The 21559-nt window shown below is 35.1% G+C and overlaps 1 protein-coding gene across 2 annotated transcripts in view; it reads right to left on the bottom strand.

Moving 5' to 3' along the window:
* The window catches only part of LOC140450304 (irregular chiasm C-roughest protein-like), a 518835-nt gene that overhangs the window by 8816 nt on the left and 488460 nt on the right, over positions 1 to 21559 (bottom strand). For both annotated transcript variants that reach the window (XM_072543856.1, XM_072543858.1), the window contains exons 7-11: positions 8741 to 8995; positions 6801 to 6979; positions 1398 to 1677; positions 997 to 1248; positions 593 to 886 (exon numbers count right to left, since the gene is read on the bottom strand). In XM_072543856.1, the coding sequence (XP_072399957.1) occupies positions 593 to 886; positions 997 to 1248; positions 1398 to 1677; positions 6801 to 6979; positions 8741 to 8995 (1260 nt within the window). The remainder of the gene's footprint in view (positions 1 to 592; positions 887 to 996; positions 1249 to 1397; positions 1678 to 6800; positions 6980 to 8740; positions 8996 to 21559) is intronic.

Raw genomic sequence — 21559 nt, 5'->3', positions numbered from 1 at the left:
AGACACATATCATCAAAGATAATAGTGGAAATACCATAACAAACCCAGACGGTATCGCAGAGATGTGGAAACAATATTGCGAAATACTATTCTCTAACAACGACCCAAACAATAATACAGAAAAAAGAAGTTATGAAAAAGAACCTCAAATATTGAAATCAGAAATTGAGGCGGCAATTAAAAAGCTAAAATTCAGCAAAACAGAAAAAGAAGATAGAATAACAGCTGAAACACTCAAAGAAATGAGAGAATTAGGGACGGAAGTAATGCTTAAAATTTGCAATGAGATCTGGAATACCGGAAAGTGAAATGATTATAAAAACGGTCCACCGATAGATTGCAGTAATTACCTTACAGTAGCATTGATATCACACACGAGCAAAGTACTTCTAACCATCATCAGTGAAAGACTAAAATCAATTCCCTTACTACAAATTCCCCAAGAACAATGCGGATTCGTCCCAGATAGGGGAGCAAGAGAACATATTTAATATTGTTTATCAATTTACTTGAACTAAATCCAATGAATTAAATAAAAAATCTGTGAGTTGATACTTTACAGATGCAATAAACAATAAAAATAATAACTTACTTTGTGGCATTAGGCTGATTTCGACAACATCGCTACCATATGGATTCGATACGCTACAATTGTACATTCCAAAATGTTTTTCTTGAGATTCTCTGATAATAAGCGTAGATTTGATACCTTCTGGGAGAGGATCCTCTAATATGGAATAATCTTGATCGTGCAGATCTACCTCTCGTCCATTAAAAGTCCAAACAACGCGTTCTGGAGCAGGAATGGAGAAAGCTGTACACTCGACACGAACGTTGTCGCCTTCTATGCCAAATTGGGTTCTATGACTTACAATCGATGGAGGACCTATAGAGAAAATACAAATTAGTAACACAACGACTTACGTATAAACACTAAAATCGAACAACAATAGAGATTTATAAATACAGAAGAGTTCTTTCTGATACAATACCGACCTTTAAGGTACACAGCTGCTTCTGCGCCAATTTCAGGGAATCCCGCGACTCTAGCTTTGCAGTAGTACCGTCCAGCTGTCGTGTGGTCTATCCTTAGTGTTAAATTGGCACTGGTACTAACAATTTTCTTCTGGTCTTCATGAAACCAAGAAATGTCTGGGATTGGATTGCCGTCCACATCACAAGAGAGCGTTACACTCGCCCCTAAATCAGATTGAACGGATTTTGGCTTTGTGCGGAATTGAGGACCATCTAAAATAATAGAACGTGAACATTATTCAAACCTTTCTATTTATCCGAATTAGATTTTAAAAATTCTTTGTTGTAGACACGTATTTCCTAGCTACATACTAAGAGGGAAACAAGGAGAAATAATTTAATAATTTATAAGAAATACTTACAGCTGATATCTAACGTTTGACTTTCTTCGCTCTTTCCTACTGCATTATGTACTTCACATTTGACAATAGCATCGTGTTGTTTCCTGGTAACGTTGTGTAGAACCAATTCGGTCGTAAAATCTCCCATAACGGGTTCGTCGTTCAAAGACCATCGATAGTTTACATCCGATGGGTTGGCGTCTGCTTTGCAACCTAACCTCACTTCAGTTCCCTCTGGAATGCGACCGGCCGATCCCAAACCAGAGAGAATGGTAACGGAGACCTTGGGGGCGTATTTCACCTGAAATATTACGTATAATTAATATTCCAATTAAAAATGTTTGTTGAAAAACTTCAATAACGTGAGTTCTTGTTATTTTGTTTTTGACATCAACGCATTGTTTAATTACAATTATTCATCAAATTAATGTAATATCACATTAGTTTAATATAATAGTTATCTTAAAATTAAAGTATGTCAATAAAACATTGAAAACTTTTGTTTTGAAAAATTCCACAAAATTTCTTATATCTTATCACTACAGTTAAGAACTTGGGTATTTGGATCATTGAGAATTTTAATCATGACTTAGAAAATAGTCAGAGCAAATTTTTTTAAAATGTGTAGCTTTCTACGCGACAGATCGCTCGATATCCAAATAAAATATAATTTTGTAAAGTGCTACATACATTCCACACTTTTGTGTGAGGTTGAAGTGTGGACGCTAAAAGTTAGCAGCCTGTATAAACTCGAGGCATTAGAAATGTGGGTATATAACGACTGTTGCGCATACTTTGGACTGCCCAAACCAAAAACTTGAAAGTTTTGGATCCAATAGGCAGAAAAGTTCAGCTGATCGTCCTGCAATTCCGCAAAATATTTAAAATATTTTTTGAAGTACTTGTAATTCGTACCCGCAACCCCATCTGATGCGTAGTGGAAATATCTATGACCTAAATATGAAGAAATCGTCACTCGCTTTAAGAAAGAAGCGACTTAAGCGCAATTCGTCGCCCTCACTTAGATTTTCGGGATGCAGTTACCCCGAGCAGAACCTACAGTCTGTCCCAAACCCTTCTTTCAGTGCGTCACTAATTTTGACGTCATATAGGATTTTAAGAATGTCGAGAATTATTGCATGACATTTTAGTTAAATTTGACAGTTGCAGGATCGTAATCTGTCTTTTTCTAATTGAAAATAATTTAATAATTTTAATATTAGTCTTTGTTCTTTCTCGATATATCTCGGCACATTTAAAATATTTTTATTATACAATAAATAACTACAAAATTAAATTTTCACTGTAAAATGTCTGAAGATACTAACCTGGAATGACAATTATCATTTTATTAGTTGACATTGTGAAAGTACTGTCACGATCGAGACAATCTGCATCAAATTATATTTATGCGCATCATTGATTGGATATCTATTTAGCGTATTCTAAACTCCAACTTTGAACTTTTTAGGCGCGCTGCTAACAAAGTCGCAGTGGCCATGATGATTTCCAATCTCCGCTAGGAGTGGCTAGAGAAGAAGAAGAAACTCCAACCAATTATACATCCGTAAGTAGAATTAGCTTACGATAAATAATTTTCTAAGTTCTATGTATAATAATCACAGACTCACGTTTTTTTCTGTCACTTCTAGCTTAATGTGTTAGAGAGCTGTCACTTCTAGCTTAATGTGTTAGAGAGAATTCGATCAACTATGACGCACTGAAAGAAGGGTTTGGGACGAACTATACCTGCCGTTATCTCAAACCATCTTAGCAGAGGTCGGGCCGGTTGGACGTGAAAAAATTTTGTATCTCAATAGCATTGAGAGATAGTTGCTACTGCGCATACGCCATCATCTCAAACGATCTCAGTAGAGGTCGGACCGGTTGGGGTTGGAAAATGTTTAAAATTTTGTATTTTAATATCATTGAGAAATAGTTACTACTGCGCATGCGCCATCATCTCAAACGATCTCAGTAGAGGTCGGACCGGTTGGGTTTGGGAAAATTTTAAATTTTGTATCTCAATAGCATTGAGAGACAGTTGCTACTGCGCATGCGCAGCAGAACGAAGCTTCACCCAACACGGGTCCCGCCCAACACAGCCCCGCCCTTCCAACGGAAATGAAGCCATTCTCACTAGTCAATGAGAACGAAACCACGCCTAGCAACGTGACAAAAGCCCACTTGCCAAAATGGCCGCCTCTTCTTCTTTTCGGTCTGTTAACTGTCAATTGTCAATTCATCCCATTCGTCTTCTTTTCGGTTGTCATAGCTCTTTTTGTATTTATCACAGCTCTTTTTCTATTTATCACAGTTCTTTCTTATCTGCCAAAATCTGTCATTTCAGACACGGACGCCACTTGTCAAATGTTCTCTGTCACGTGTTCTTCTTTCCAGCAATTCTTCTTTTAAGAGTGCTTAAACGACAGGATCTTGTGCTATGTCATATAACAGGATGTACCGAATAGAATAATTGATATAGAAAAATTAAACACAACGACGTTGCCAAAAGGGCATCTTTGTTGTTATTGGTCCGATTGGAGCGTGTGATGCGTTAATTGAAAAGGGGGAGGGGATTGCGAACATATTAAGATAAAAAATAGACAAGATTTTGATTGAGAACAAATTGTGATTTTTTGACTTTAAGAAAACTTGTGGGTAGAAAGTGGGCGGGTCTTGATAGTCGCTACTGCGCATGCGGAGGGGCGTGGTTTACAATGCTATTGAAATACCCTACGCCCAACCGGCCAAACCTCTGTTCATCTCTTTCCCGAGTCAAGAAGGTTCGCTGTTCACCGCGGCCGAAGTTGCTCACGTGAGGTAAAGTACAAAGTTAATATTATATTATTTGTTGCCAAAATACATTGCTGCTGCCATATTCAATTAGGTTACTTATATAAACTTGTTATACACATTATTCGTTGCAATTTATACTATTGTAATTTGGATTATTTTTTTTTATTTTTTGCATATAAAATTTTTAACCATTTCGTGTATTTTTATTTTGAAGTTAGGAGAAAATACAACGCTTCTATTCACCTCTATATAGTGCCATCTAAGCAAACATTCTTTATTACCAGGATAATAACAAACGATGTACCTATAAACGGATACAAGAATATTGAAAATCGGAATACAAATAAAAAATTTATAAATTGTCAAACTTAATCAAAAAATTGTAGTGCCGGATTTTGTGCCGGGGAGTGTATTAGGTATACTAGTACTGCTGTGAGATTAATTTTATCTAAACCAGTCCCGTGCGATGCTCTTGAGTGAGCAATCAACAGCTGGCGAAGGCTGACAACCCAGTTTGTTTAGCCGTACTGCACTCTCAGTGAGAATTTCACTATAGATAGCCAAATGGATCGCCTGTTATAGGTAGGTTGCATAATAAGACAACGAATATCAGCTTGAACTACATATATATTTTTTTATCGGTAAGATTTTTTTGTGTTATTTCATTGATCCTTGAGAATTATATCACTCCGGTTTATGCGCCGTTGCAATATTTTCGCGATCGAAAATCTGCGAAATCCATTTTAAACCGCTCGATTTGTCGCCGATTTTTTCATCGTGCCCTGGAAAAGATGTAGAATATCGCTTCAAAAAGAATAATAACTCATACGAATTGCATTTCACAGTACAAAGTTGGATAATAAATTTTGTCGATTGATGCATACAAATCCGACAATTGCAGTTTTCAAAACAATTTCACGGTTGAATTCAGCTATCTATATTGCGTAGGTAATGGCTGTCAGTGATCGTTTGTTTTTTTTAAACAGATGGATTTGTTTTCATAATTTTATTTTCGGTGTTATTGTACTGTTGCTTTTTTTTGTGCGAGATTAATATGTTTAGCCTAGGGTAGATCTATGTAGGTCGAGTAATTTCTCGTTCATTATATTAATGGAAAGGGGATTACCATTTTTGATAAAAACTATGTATAATCCAGATTATTGCCTCAAGAGTAATAGTTTTTATGTGAAACACAATGAAAAATGAAAAATATTTAGCATATTTTGACATGTTATATTGAATTGGGATTTGAAAATACGAGTAGCATGTTATTTAGTTCAGTAAATATGTCAGTTTTTAAAGCATTTGAGATTATTGATAATAGAAAATTGACAAACGATATGATTACGATGCAAACTTCTTTAAATATGTTTATAGCATTTTATTCATCTACTTTTTAACTCCAATTTGGATTTACAAATACAAGCAAAATGCAGCGAACTAAATCGAAAATACCCGAACAATGGACCAAATCGATACCAATCATTATCCCAGAAGTCATTGAAATCGAAAAACACCGTGACTGTCTCAATAAAAGAAATAATGGCAACTGGTTACTTTTAACATGGACATTCTTCGTTAGTTACAATAAGTCACCGTCTTTTTTTTCCCAAAACCTAGTTCCTTCCGTTAATAATCATTTCGCCCCCTCCCCTTTACTCAGACGTTACAAATGCGAGTCAAATCACCTTCGATGGTATAAAAGTAACATCTCCACATAAAAGTGGTAACAGTGCAATGACTAACGAATGAAGTGTGTAATAGTAAAGTGATCTGGGGACTCTAAAAAGATTAAGGTCCAGGATGTTCTCAATCCACAGAGATATACTAAAATTTGACGAGGTTAAACCCGAAAACCGTGTTGGCGTGATGACGTAATCGATGATTTTGTTAAATACGAAAGCTCGTTTGAAAGGATATTCAGTTCTTTATTCAATGGTATAAACAGTGACACAATTTATACAAGACGGCCAACCATATTTAATTTTTGAATTAAATTATTTTACACAAGAAGTATGTATGTAATTTATTTAATATAAAAAACATTTTACTGCCTATTACAATAAATATTGTAAATTTATTCTCTTTTTTCTTTATCCCATACGATTTACTCGTTTCGAATTTTATATTAAGTCGTACCTACAACTAAGTGAGTTAGTCGACGCCATTAAGCAAGACAGCCCACCGTTATCCTGTTACACAATTGGTGTCCAACGTGGGGCAACATTTATAACGTTACAGCAGTATAAAACGAAATTTTACGTAATATAGGAAACGAAACTTAAAAAACTAAAACTGTAATGAGATTTAAATAGGCCATTGTACCAATAAATTATTCTTTCTAAATGAAAGTGTAAATAATAGAACCGCGAGTTTGCTTTTAACATGACAGTTATATAACTGACTAGAAAATTCAATAAAAATAATTGATTACGTCATAACGCCCAGTTAGATAACGTTACTAGTATGACTCATACGCCATAAAAATAAAAATCGATCTGTTTTGGAATGGTCTCCATAATCGCCTATTCTTTAAATATGAATTTATGCTATAATTTTGGCCTCACTAAATATAAAAATTTATCTTATCTTATCAAATAAAAATAAACTTCGTACAATACTGACCTCAAGTTTGAGTTTCGCCGACCTGTGTGTTCGTTCCGCTGTATTCTGTGCCTGACACGTAAACGTCGTGTTGTGGTGGACTTTTCTCGGCGTCAATTTTAATATTGACTTGGCAGTAAATCGTCTCCCGTCGGACAACTTCTCTACGATATTCTCTATCCCGTCGGAAAGGACATTTCCTGAAAATTAAATTACGTTCTGAAAATATGAAAATCTTATGGGTTTAGCGAGTCAGCAATACAGTGAGTAGCGTAGAGTAAATAACGATGTGATGTTAAAAGCAATGGGTCAAATGGCAAAATATAAATTAAAGACCTAAATTTCAAACTGTGTGTGAAAGTCATTATAAAAATATTTATTTTTATTTTAAGTTTCACTTATTTCATAAAAGCGATTTTCAAATCACTGGTAGCATGAAAATATAACTCAGCAAATGTCAGAATTGCTGGCTAACTCAAATCAGGCAGTTCAAACCGATGTAATTTTTCAACACACGAGTAAGGAAAGTCGCATCCCCAACACAGCTAGCTCCAACGGCTAATAGGAAACGTCTGTGGATATATTGTATAGCTGAATAATGTATAACTTAATACACTGAAGATTTGTTGACTTAACATGTCCACACTTACACACACACACACGTGTCCTTCTACACCACACTTGATCAGAAAATCACGAGACAGCCACACGCTAACTGACTCATCATACGGTGACATTTGTGCTGCGATTACCGCTTGGGACAATTTCGGTAACACCATCGTACTTAGTGGAAAAAGTGGTAGCCGTAGCTTAGAGGCTATGTTACTGGCTTAATAAGCTGGGCGGCCCGGGTTCGAATCCCGGCACCGACAAAATTTTCAATTTCCAATTTAACTGAGCTGCCACCGTGCTTCGGAGGGCACGTAAAGCCATCGGTCCAGGCTACAAAAGTAGTCGTTAAGTCTACAGAGCCCAAAGTGGACTCGGAGTGCTACAAGGCGAAATTACAAATAAAAATATAAACGAAACCGCAGAAGAGCGACTACTGTCGCGGACTCTGGCCCAAATAATGGGCCAAAAGACATGCTAAGAGGAATTTTCTCTCCAAATCGAGACAAAAGCAGACAGCTACTAGTATATTTAGAGGGTAAAAAGGAACGTCGAGAGAATAATAGACACTTTTCCAGTAATAGACGCAAAATAAAGCAGCTAAAAACCCACGAAAACTAACGAGCAGATTAGGTCAAATAGCGAGATCACAAAACTATTCAAGGTGGCGGTAATACACAGAAATCAGTATGATATTCAACTAGATGTAGGCTCATGCAGATCTAATGGTTAACAAGTCTGATACAGCATACGCATAAACTGAAAAAAGTACTACAGTTCAATAAAATGTTTGGTGCAGGGTCCCTTTCGGTGTGAGTTATTCAAACAAGTACACCAAGGAATTTAATGTGGATGTGCTGAGGGCTGTGGCTTTGCTAGGGTCCAATAATATGACTAGGTACCCCGTAGTCGTCATCTACGTCCTCGAGAAAGAGACTGCAGAAGTAATAATAAGAACTTGCATAGAGAGGCAAAATCCAGGCATTAGACCACTTAGTGCTCAAGTGTTTACGTTTCTATTTCAAAGCCGGCCTTATTAGTGCGAAAAAGCACTGTCCGTACGGAATCCGAACGCAACATAACTACCACTGGGAAAGTATACTCGGTCAATCATATGGTAAAAAATTTAATTTGACTGACATGTACTAATAGGTCTGAAGTATTACGGAAACATGCAGAAATCAGTTCAGTAAATGACTTTACCTAACTAATTCTTGTCTAAGACTAGCTTTTAGGTACCGCCTACAAAAGTTGCTAAACTTTCTTCGCTTACAAACTTAACTTATAAGTTAACTTTATTGTAATTTTGTATAGTAAGAAATATAGAAATCTTATAATAAACCTTTACTTACCCAGTCCATCTATCCACGTGATCTCTGCAGCAGGCTTTCCACCGTAACTGATGCATTCCAATTCGATTTCTCTATCTTCGGTGGTAACCAAATAGTCACCTTGAATAATCTTTGGAGGATCAGGAGGTACTAATACTGTCAATTTGGCGAAGTGGGACCTGATGCCTGTCTGACCTTGCGCTCCAGTCGAGACTTGACATTCATATTTAGCGTCGTCGTCCAGCATCACAGGGGATATTTCCAAGGAATAGTCACCTGAAACAAAATAAAACAGTGACAATAACTTGTACGTAACTCAAGTACTTTATTACGTTTCTATATAAGATTTAATCATTTTGTAAGTAGTGTAAGTAAAATATAATAAAGTCAGTGGAAATTCATTAAGAAAGTTCCAAAGAATTTTTTTGAGAGAAGCAAAAAGCATCAAATAAATATAATGCTACAACTCTCATTTTATTATTTACCAGAAAGTTATTTATGTTTCGAAGTTCCTGGAAAATTACGTGATATGTAAAATCAAAATTAAAAAATATTTCTATTAGCAAAATATGATAAGAGACTTTAATCCCATATGAGCAGTTTACTGCAGTAAATTAAATGGTTTATCATAGAAAAAATATTTTTAAAACGAATTTGCTGTATTCATTTTTTGTACTACATCCGTTACGCCAGCAGAGCAAACGAGAAACAACTGCAACGATCCACTTCGTCGCTATGAAGTTGACGTGGAAAACTGAATAAACTAGGAGATCATAAAAATTGAAATATAATGTGGACGCTTCACTTGCCGTTCTGTGCCAACTCACGGTAATGCCCCAACCGTCATTTACATTGTTTATTCATGTTGCAAAAATTTAGCATGCGCGTTCTTCTTTATCTATGCGCTGGATGTATCCATGTGACTATATTGTACACATATTATGTATTCACATTTCGGCAATGGAACATACAATACATGTATTCTAAGAACCAAGGGTGGAACAACAACTTTTGTATACAACGGTTTTAAAATCAACCTACTTTTTATTAGATTTTTCTCTTAAAGTTTTATATGTGACGCACTATTACAGCAAATAGTCATTATTCAGTATTTTTTGTCAATATTCTTCCAATACATTATATATTTCAATATCAATTGTAATTTTTATCCACTTTATTAGCAGGTCATGGCGGTAATCTAAAACTCGAATTAATTACTCTAATTGAAGCGTTGAGCTCATCATTACCATTACATGGCACTACAGCCCTTGGTCTGCTCAAACCATCCCTCCATCCTCCCTTGCTGAATGCCTGACTTCTTCATCTCTTCACTCCAACATCTCTTAAATCTTCATCTACGTCCACAAATCCTTCTTCTCCTTCCGATCGGATTGTTTAACATAGTTAAAGAATAACTTAAATGAAATGAAATTTATTTACCTTCTCCAGAGGTGAAAGAATATTATGTAAATAAGTAGTGTTGAGAGCATTACGTGAAATAACGGGGCTCACGACAGGTCAAGGCGCAACCCGTCCCGAGCGTGAGTAACTCTCTCGGGCATGAACGTGCAAGCGAGACTCCCGACAATTGGCGATTGGACACTCTCTGTCGCCCATGAAATTAGCTATAGCAGTTTACGTTACGTGGCGCATCTCATGAATCTCACAAATCGAGCGCGATGGCAGTATTACACATATTTGAGGTTGGAACCTTGGACAGTCATGAGTCAGGCGGTCTCCAGGTCAGTCCTTCAGACTCCAACATAGAGTGGTCTAGACTATGGTAGCCCTCCTGCTAGGGCTCTGCTTCTTTCAGTTACCTGTAGCTCTGAGGCTGGTTTTACTACTCGTTAATTGTGGTTTTATTTTAATGTAAGAACAGATAGACTTTTTTAAGATTATTTGAAAACCAACCAAGGAAATCCACACTGAAAGCAAAGCATCCTTTACCTTCGACGGCCGAAGCCCTCTGCAGAGCGTACGAGGCAAGGACTGAGATGTCGATCCCTTTTGCTGATCCATGCACGATGGTAGCATAACTTGCACACCATCACATGTGCTGGATCTAATATCTGTTATCGAGATCTTCTGTAGACCTGATGCCTTCAGTGTACCAGATGTCTTCGACGAGCTAGGATTCTTCAAAGTTGGAAGTCCCCGGAGTAGGCCCAGTGACTCCCTTCCCTACAAATATGTGATCCATAATACCACTTGACTACGAGCATGATGGGCATCTGCATAAGAAGAAGATGACACCACCACCACTACCACCACCTCCTCCATGCTGTTGTGAATGTTGTGTTTTACTTCGGACATTTGCAATATTTTTCTTTGTATTTCTCTAACTTTGTATTTTTTTCTAAATAAATTACTCCTAGCAGCAGAGTCACCAGAGGAGGGAGGTTTCGTCTCGAAATCCACTTCATTGGCAAATTGACCTGAAAATTGACACTCATCTATAAATAAGAGCGATTTTCAGGTTAGGCCGGTCAGTCCTTCACGGGCTCTCACATAGAGCCGTCTACACTCTGAGAGTCCTCCTGCTGTGACTCTGATCCTCTCCAAGTCTACCCTAAAACCTGAGGCTGGTTTTCGCTGCTAAACAACTGGTATTTTATTTTAAATGTTAGAATAGCTAGTATATATAAAGATATAGCTACAACCAACCTCAAAAAAACTTTCACATTTCGACTGCCAAAGCCATACTAAGCAAGGACGTAGATGTTCGCGCTTTTGCCGACGAGACGACAATTTTCTACCTGACAATTTAGTTATGAACGACGTTTTAGAAAGAAACAATAGACTTCCGTGAGTCCATCACAACTTGTGTTTTTTTTAAACACTCCGAGTTAAACGAAAACTCTCCAAAGTTTTAAAATAGAAGGTTTGTTCCAACCCGTCTCAAATACCGTTCTTGAATGGTTACGAGTATGCTCAGTAACGAAAAATGTGTTACTGCTCATACTCGTATAACGACGAGATGGAACTCAATATATAGAATATTAATGTATTTAAAATGTATATACAGAAATTAAAAATTTACTAATTGAAAGGGATAAAATCAACTAACTCTGTGGCTTAAACTTTGTGACGCTGAAATCTTTAACTAATTTTTCAACGGTTTAGACAATGTTCTGAACATGTAAGTTTACCTTTACATCTTATCTTAAACAGATAAGTTTTATGACAGGAAAAGTTTAGCAAGCGAAACCTGAAGATTCAGATTTGGTTAAAGAATTAAAAATACAAACAAAAAATGCTTAAAACAAACCATTTCAAACACCGTACTTATATTATGTGACTTTATTCTTGGACCAATATTTTAAGATAATGAAATTTCTCAGTGAGGCAAGGATGATGAGCGTTAAGGAATTAGCAAAGGCTAGTCTACTTTAGAACTACAATTTACAAACAAATATTGCCGAAACAGCCCAAGAAATTGTCGACGAACTACATTATCTTCAACAATGATTTTTGACAAAGTTAATTGCCAAATTAGCTAGTCGAATTTTAAATACATCTGCTAGCTCTGTTACTTCAGAGAGGTTTTTATCAAGAAAAATGCTTTCTCTGTAGAACTGCGTCTTAAAAACATCGATTGGAATAAACAAAATCGAATAATTTGTTTACATTGTCGCTAAGAGAACTAAAGATGCTCTCTATATTTGCAACTAATACCGCTATAGTGGCCTTTAAGCGGTAGGGGCTATGTTTGAAAACATCTTTATATTTAGTGATCAAGTAATCCCTGGCAGTAGTTCTTAATAATAATAGCAGTCAATAAAATAGTCTAAAGTAAAGTAAAGTATTTAGCAAACCAGCAACATAAAGTTACAGTTAGTGCAGATTAATTCATCTTTCTACTTCTGGGGCACTCAATTACTGACGGTTTGCGATCACTACATCTGTTCGATACACATAAATGTTCTCTATTCTGCGCCACTCTTAGTAATTGTTGAACGTTCATCTTTAATTGTGATGAAAGAATAAATTCACCGTAAGTTTTTACCTTTTTTCTATAACCTGTCAAAGCAGTTTAAATTACAATGCTGAATATTTTCTAATAGAAGACTTCTTGTTATTTAGCTATAAACGTATTTTGGTTATTGTTTCTTGCTAGTTGTTTATATATGTATTTTGGTTTTGAGTTTTTTTTGTCACTCAAAGAAAAGACAAAGTGGCACCCTTTTTCCTTTTTATTCGTTCTAATTTTGTCCATTTTCTTTCCGTTAGTAGGATTCATGTTGTTTATTCTTTCTGTCTTTAGTATCCTCCGTTCCTAATAAGCGACCTGTAGAGTCACGTCCCAAAGCTCACCGTTGTGTCGTTCAAAACACATGAGTGTCGGTTTGTAAAGAGATAAGAGAATATACTTGGACCTGGAATTCTTCATTTATCTTTCAGGTTCAAGACTAAACTTCCTCTTGGGTTAATTTTTATGTGAACTACAATAATACCAAACATCTGGGCTTCCGGGTCTTAACTTCCAGGCCATTTGTATTTCAATTTAAACTTCATGTATTTTATATGACGTGGATAGTGACTCGCATGAATCACGTATTCATGAGCGAGACTAAATGAACTCATATGCGTGAACAGTCGTAAGGGAAGTTAAGTAACCATGAACGGGCGTGAACGGGAATTGGAAACCACTCACACGTCCATCTCTACAGAGTCATTAAAGTGATCAGAAATATCAAGAAACCTGTGTGACGGCTTGTAAACTAGTGTTGTATCAATCGCGATTGATCCGTTTGTTTTGATTCAATCACTTTAAAATTATATCCCACAGCCAATACCCTTATTTCTTTCGGCGTTCCTCACTTGCGACGAAGACCGATATATGCCATGCGGCTGAATGCATTAGCTTGAATGATTGAAAAATTAAAATACTAAATATTGAATTAAGAATTGCGTGCAGGGCAGGCACTTAGCTACAGACGGGGAGTATTGAAATTGGAATACAATCTATAGGGCCCCAGCGATTGCTTTCGCTCGTGTTGTTTATAGTTAGTAGCTAGTTAAAATCATAAAATATCTATTTGCACGCTGTTAAAAAATATATATTTAGGTGATAAAAATAAACGTGATATTCCAATAATTTAGGTGAAGATGAATACATATATGAAATACCGTCAGCAATGCTGTCGGTTTTCAGTCGATTCAGTTCAATCAATCAGTTACTCGTTATTTCTTTTAAACGGCAACGAAAAATATTGAAACGAACGAACGATTGAAATGATTTGATGGTATTCGGAGTTGGTCACTGATTGATTTGGTCCTCGTAAAATTACCGATTTACACAACACTAATTGTGAACCTTTTTCAAGTTGGGGAAAAATATAAAATATTTTTCTGCATTACGTTGGTTTACTTTATAGAATAATTTTCAACATTTAAATCCTCGTAAATGTGGACCGACTATTTCATGGTTAGTAGTAAGAACAATATACATCAAGTAGCGAAACAAGAAAAAGTGCTATTGTATTGAAAAATGAAAACTTTCAATACGGCAACTTGTTACCCTTCAACAACAGTAAGGAGTTAATTTAATGAATTAATTGCAATTTACAATTTAGTTAATTTGGCAAATTAAAATTTAAAAATAGCACGCCACTGTTTCTGAATGGAATAAGAAAAAAAAAGTATTTATTCATATCCAGTGAATCCTAGAAGCGGACCTGGTACGTTGACGCAATGTTTTACATTACAGATGGCTCGCTTTCCACAGCAGGACTCAGGGTTCATACTTTATGATGTGGCAATTACGGGGATTCTTGGTGTGGAAAACGCAATTTGGCCCCACGTTGTTGTTACTGCACGATTTGCAATGTTCACTCCATCTAATTGGTGTTGTTATAAGCCATTTTCGTTTATTAGCGTATCAAACGACCGACAGGTACTATATTACGCCCTGAATAAATGTTTGCTCAGATTAGCACGGGCTGTTTTATAGGAATTAGAAACAATGATTATTTAACAAAGTATTTAGCGAGCCTCTACTGACACTATTTTGACAAAATTTGTTTTGTGAACGACTAAGGTGGGTCACAGATATTGCCAAGAATTTTACTTGTGTAGCCTTAAAATACGGACACAAATTCGTATTTTGGTTCTCGGGTCTCAAACATGAAGAATAAAAGTGTTAAAAACTAATTAACATCGTCAGGTGGCCACTTCATCCATTAGGACGCTTTAGGTAATTATTGAGAATATAAATGATAGAATATTATAAATAATATACCACCGTGTCACACTACACTTCATTATATCTTTTTCTTATGGTAGTTGATCTATGGTTTGTTGCTGATTATGCATTTGAAATCAAATTTCAATCATCATACTTTATAATTGATCATTGTTTTTTTACTAAAAGCTATAAATCTGGTAATTTATAGATTTTTATCACAGCGATGTTGAGAAATGATTGATGGATCTACTGCTAATCGAATACCCTCGTATCTAAGCCTAAAGTGGCGAATTTGTTATTTGCGGACATCAGCACACTCGAACGCCGTTTTTATTTCGGCCAATAAAAACGGTCGAGCCATCATAACTGCAATAATAATAACATGACGCGGCCCGTAATAAAAACAGGATGTCGTAAAAGAAGTGGAAAGAGTTAATATCAGTGTCTTTTCAGCAATTTGTAGAAAATTCCAGACCTTTTCCTTAAAACGGAAGGTAGACATTAACCTTTACAATTCCTGTGAGAGCAGGATACTATGCAGGACCGTAATAAAGGGTCTTTTATGTGTCCTGAGGTATTTAGAGACCGTTTTCATTTGAAAGGACTCGGTATTTTTTGATGGGATACGTGGCAGGCCTAGACAGTATTAAATGATCATTTTACTGTTAAGACTCAGAGCTTATTTAACTATAATTATAGATCGTATTGATTTATTTTGATTATATCATGTACATAAGGCCAGCTATGATGTAGGACACTAAGGCAATAGTCTAGATAATTGTTTTGAATTGCCTTTTTATTTATTTTTTTGATTTGCCTTTTTGTTATTGACGTACACACTTTGAAATTGAGCACAAAATTATGCTAATCTTAAACAAATTGATCACGTGATTCAAACTTGTTATTAATTTGACGCCATTTTTCTTGGGTATGAAAGTAGTATGGAAAAAACTGGAAGAAAAATTTGCTGGTAAATTATAATATTTTCTATTATAAAACATCTAATGTCAAGCTGCAGTGTGTCCCGCGTGGAATAGGAATTGGAGTTGTCATTAATCGGGTTTTCCACACTGGTTCGAAGAATATGGAGAACTGGGGGTCATTTGAAATTGATCAACCAGTACCAGTTCAGAATATAGCTTCTACTGAACAGGAATTTCAAAATAATACTTTTCATGTTAAGGCCAGACACTTGCCATTATTTAATTTGTTTATCCAGGAGATCGATTATTTAAATAATTGTACTTGCCCAAACAGTGATTCTATAAGGTATTTTGTAAATTGCAATTGGTTCTTTGAAGCTTCAGTTTTACGGTACTCGTATATTAAAAAACTTCATTTTATTAAAAAATAGTTTAAAAAAGGGCTAACTTTTTAGCTCATATACGTTTATAATAACTTTGATATTGTTTATTCCACACTTTTATGTGTAGGCTCTATAAACAGCTGGTGAAAAGACACACTTTCCAAAAAAAAACAAAACGTTCTCTGACCACTAGGAACCAAGATAGCATTTTATTTTTAAAATCATAGCGTTTTATTTTTAAAATCATACTTCCATTGTTTATTAACATTTAGAGCTGAAAATTGAACGGATTCAAAATTATTATCTAAATTTTGTGCTACAACCTATAGCTGACATGTACAGTGAAGAAGTAAAAAGTTATAACCCGTTAAAATGGCGGTACTCGTAAAATACCGTAAAAGTGGAGGGGAGAACTGTCGAGCTCCGTTTTTTCAGATTGGAACTCCAAATTGAAGTGCGCTGACAAAATTTGCAATATCTAGGCTTCTATCGCACGTAAAACTTTTGTTTTAAACTAGGGTAGCTCAAAAATGATTTGTGCTATTTTCACCTTCCAGAAAATTCCGGAAAAATAAAAAGTTAATTGAACTTTTTCATAAAAAAGTTATTGAATTTGACTATTATTTCGTAAGAAATATTTAAATTTGATCAATAAGTATATATTATTTATATAAATATATAATACTTAATAATTATAATTTATTAAAAATATTTATTTTTTTATTTAATTTTATAGTGTTTTCTTTCAACAAAATAATTCATTTTATTATAATTGCATTTAATGAAGATAAGTAGCTAATGAGTATAAATAATTTTTTTTTTAGTTTCTCCCCTCCACTTTTCGGTGGCGGTATTTCACGAGTACCATCATTTTAACGCGTTATAATTTTTTACTTCTTCTCGGTATATACCATCTATAAAATGAATAATAAAATTTAGATCTTCATTTATAATATGTTGTAGATATCTGTAGAAGATTTTTACAAAAAATCAATGATTTTTTTCCAGATAGACTGGTGTGAGTATTTATCATTTCAAAGTAAGGTGCTTTTCTTATTTTAACTGTCATCAGCGTTTTCTATTGTGTCGAATGCGTCTTAATACTTCTTTATTTCTGATTATACCGATTGAAGAGATTTTAAGAACACGTGGAGCCAAATTTAGAATGTCTCTAATTTTTGTATGGATTGGGATTTCAATGTCTAAGTACGTCAACGCTGTTAAATACATAAAAAAATACAAAATAATAAAAAAAATGTCATCTTATGCCAACAAAAATATATTCTGATAATGCCATTATCCAAAGTGGGATACATTAACATCAGCAGCAAAAGAAACAACATTACCTTCTGATTACGTCTGGTCTGCTGATGACGGTGGTAAATTACAAAGAAAATTTTATTTTCTCTGTACGCTGGCTCGTTATCTTTACGACGGCGTAAAAAAATCATCACGGAAGGAAAATTATATGCTCTTGTCTGGTAAAAGGAGCTCTACGACGCTCTACCGTTTCGAACGAGCCAACAGCAAAATACAGGGCTTAAAATTTCAAAGTTTAATATGAACAAATGATACTAGCAATAAATTTTAATGATTTTAACGGAAATAATTGTTTTAATGTATTAAAGTTTTTAAAGGGAATAGTTTGCACCGCAAAACAATAACTTACAGTTACTTTATAGAGTGTGATCAGAGTTTATTTAACCATAAAGAATGTTTAAATATACGTAAGCGGGTAAGTAGAATGATTTAGGAAACCTCCCTTACAATAATCCAAAATAACAATAATAGATAATAATGAATTTATATAATGAACAGATTTCTGTAATTATGCTTCGAATCTAAATTGAAGTTAAGTACCCCAGTCTATGTATGCAAAAATCATCAATTTCGCATAAAAATCTTATACAGGTTTTTGAAGGTTCTAAAGGTAAATGAGGTGACAAATCCTGTCTACTCAAAACTTCAAAACTCTTAAAAGTTAAGATCTTAAAAAGTTTTTTAATTTGCGAGTTTCCAAATTTAAATACATAAACAGTTTGACCGAGATAAATGCAAAAAAATTTTGCAGTAATTTATACATGTCAATAACTTCGTTTTTTGAATAATGACGTTCGTTAAAGTATGCTAAATCGCAGCTAGATCGAGCAAATAGTTTGTGGGTTAGTAAATTTGTTTATCTCGTAAAGTGAATATTTAAACAAATGAACTTGCCCAAATAGTGACTCTAAAGGTATTTCTTCTTCAAGTGCCATCTTCGTTCCGAAGGTTGGCGATCATCAGGGCTATACGTATTTTCAAAACTGCTGACCGAAACAATTCGTTGCTGCTACAGCTATACCATTCCCGTAGATTCCTTAGCCAGGAGTTTCGTCTTCTTCCTATGGACCTTTTTCCTGCTATTTTCCCTTGCATAATTATTCGAAGCAGTTCATATCTTTCGCCTCTTGTAATGTGTCCCAAGTATTGCAGTTTTCGTTTTTTGATCGTAAATATGACTTCCTTTTCTTTATTCATTCTTCTCAAGACCTCGACATTTGTGACTCTTTCGGTCCATGATATTCTTAGGATTCTGCGATACATCCACAGTTCAAATGCCTCTAATTTTTTGGTATCAATCTTTTTCAACGTCCATGACTCCATTCCGTAGAACAGTACAGAAAGTACGTAACATCTCATCAAGCGAAGTTTCATTTCAAGGCTCAAATCTCTTCCGCAGAACACTCTCTTCATTTTAGTGAATATGGATCTGGCTTTTTCTATTCTTATTTTGATTTCTGCTGAGCTATCGTTGTCTTCATTTATAAAAGTGCCTAAATATTTGTATTTGCTAACTCGATCGATAATTTCATTGTGTAAATATAAATTTTGGACATTTTGTGTTGATTTCGATATTACCATAAATTTAGTTTTCTTTATGTTCAAAGATAGTCCATATTCTTCGCTGCAGTCTGCTATCTTATTCACCAATGTCTGTAGCTCTTTAAGTGTTTCTGTGATTAGAACGGTGTCGTCGGCAAATCTCAGATTGTTTAATCTAACACCATTTATTTTAATACCTACGGATTGCTCAGAGAGTGTTCTATTCATTACGTCTTCGGAATAGAGATTAAACAGGGTTGGTGACAGTATACACCCTTGTCTCACACCTCGTTTTATTTCAATTTCTTCAGTGGTATTATTCTCTACTCTCACTACTGCTTTCTGATTGTAGTACATATTTGCTATTAGTCGGATGTCTCGTTTATCTAAATTCTTTTCTGTCAGGAGTCTGATTAGGTGATCATGCCGCACTTTATCAAAGGCCTTGTTGTAATCTATGAAACACTAAAGGTATTTAGCAGATCGAAATCAAAAAAATTCAAATTTTAGTTATTGCAATCATGGCATTCGTAATACATATCTCTACCAATTTCAATACTATAATAAGTCGAAATTCGTCTTTTAGTTCGTAGAGGGCGTAATCAATTTATGTTTTTTTTTCCCGGTTTTTTTATAGCGTTCTCCGCCTTCCGGTTCCCAGTTTCCAGCTACGTCGGTCATTCCATTCGCCAGGGTGAAGGTTTCTTTCCGACATTGCCTTCTGAATGCCGCCCAGCCAGGATTGTTTTGGCCTTCCTCTCTTCCTTCTTTCCCTTGGCGTCCATTTTAAAATTTGGTTTGGCAGCCTGTCGTCGTCCATTCTTTTCACATGACCATACCATTTCAATTTATGTAACAACTCCAAATTTATAAATGTTTTAGTTAAAATAGTGTAACAACTTGACTTGTTACAGTATTGAACAAGAAGGATTATTCTTTCAATGTGACACGCAGTTTCGTATTTGTTACATCTTTCTCTAAAACTAAGTAAATTTAAATTAACTAATATGAATAAAAAGCCTTTTGACTACCATATTACATTCATATTACATTTGGCAAGAACCAGCGTTCAAGAAATCAACGAAAATGCAGTGGTAAGAAAGTTTTTATGCAATATAATTAAACATAACCCTACTTTTAATAAAGTATAAATTAAAGTTATAAATTATTATTCAAACACTAACAATACAATAAATAAAATTTCTGAAGATCAACGTAGAAATATTTTTAAAGCTTACTGGAAATTGGGTTTAATTGACAGGCAAAGAGGCTTCACTGATTCACATATTTCTGAAATAACGCCAGTATACAGAACTACAAAACAAGGTAGTAATAGATCTAAAAATCTAAAATAAACTTTCCAAAGATAAAGAGGTATTCCAAGTATATAAAACTTTCTTCAAGAATACATTAGCCATCAACAATAGGACTATTTTTACAACTAAAAAAAAGCAAGGCTACAGGTTGCCAAAATTTTTATGTAATCAAAAATATTGTATACGGAGACTAACATAGCTTTTCACATTCCCAAAAAAGACCGGACCGACGCAGCTTATGTACTAGGTACACAAATGAAAACGATGAACAGAAAAATGAACTGAGAAGCAAATATAAAGCGCATTTAAGTAAGAAAGATTAAAGCCGACAAGAAAAAAATTCAAGATTTGCAATCAGATGAAAACGTTGTTGTGTTTCTATCTTCAAGCCGTTCTTCCTATTAGTTGTGGTGAAATTAGTAGTTTCTATTATAAACGGAGACTGTCTAGTTACAACTTTATCGTGTTTGACATAAAATTAAAAATTGGATACTGCTTTTTCTGGCATGAAGAAACTGCAAAGAGGGGCAATGAAATTAGTAGAGATAGTGCAAACACTCAAGACCATAGAGCTGCGCGAAGGCGGAGTCAAAATTCACGTAAAGGCAGAAAGGTTCTATTGTAAGTGGAATTATACTAACTGGATTTTCTTGATATGCATTTCGCTTGTGCCGCTGGTAAATAATCAAACTCCGTGTGAAAAACTGACTTTATTTTGAATTACACAATACATATAATATGAACGCTAATAAGTATTATGTCTGCTCGCTCTGAATGTTGTATCACCGATCTCGTCTCGCATTTGAGTGCTGTCGTCTTTGGGGTGCCTTTAGGGGCTCGTCTTATCTTCACATATGGCATAATATATCTTCCTACGCTACTATGTTGCCGTATTGTAAAAATGCATAAAATAAACTTGAATTAGATAGAGGCGCGAACACTAACCAAACTGAAACGTTTTACCTTTTACGTTGCATAGTACAGTGCGTTTCGCATGGAAGTGGGGACTAAACCAAAATTCGTCTACTGCTCCGTGGTCAGGAGTGTTTGCACTATCTCTAGCTGTATCGAGAAACACAAATTTTTAGAGAAAGCGTGTTATTAAAAGTTGTCCAATTTACGTCCCTGCACAATGGGCAACTATACTCAAATCAGTATCGATAAAA

Source organism: Diabrotica undecimpunctata, chromosome 9 (genome assembly GCF_040954645.1).
Source record: "Diabrotica undecimpunctata isolate CICGRU chromosome 9, icDiaUnde3, whole genome shotgun sequence".
Taxonomy (NCBI): Eukaryota; Metazoa; Arthropoda; class Insecta; order Coleoptera; family Chrysomelidae; genus Diabrotica; species Diabrotica undecimpunctata.
This window is presented reverse-complemented; position numbering and strand designations above follow the sequence as displayed.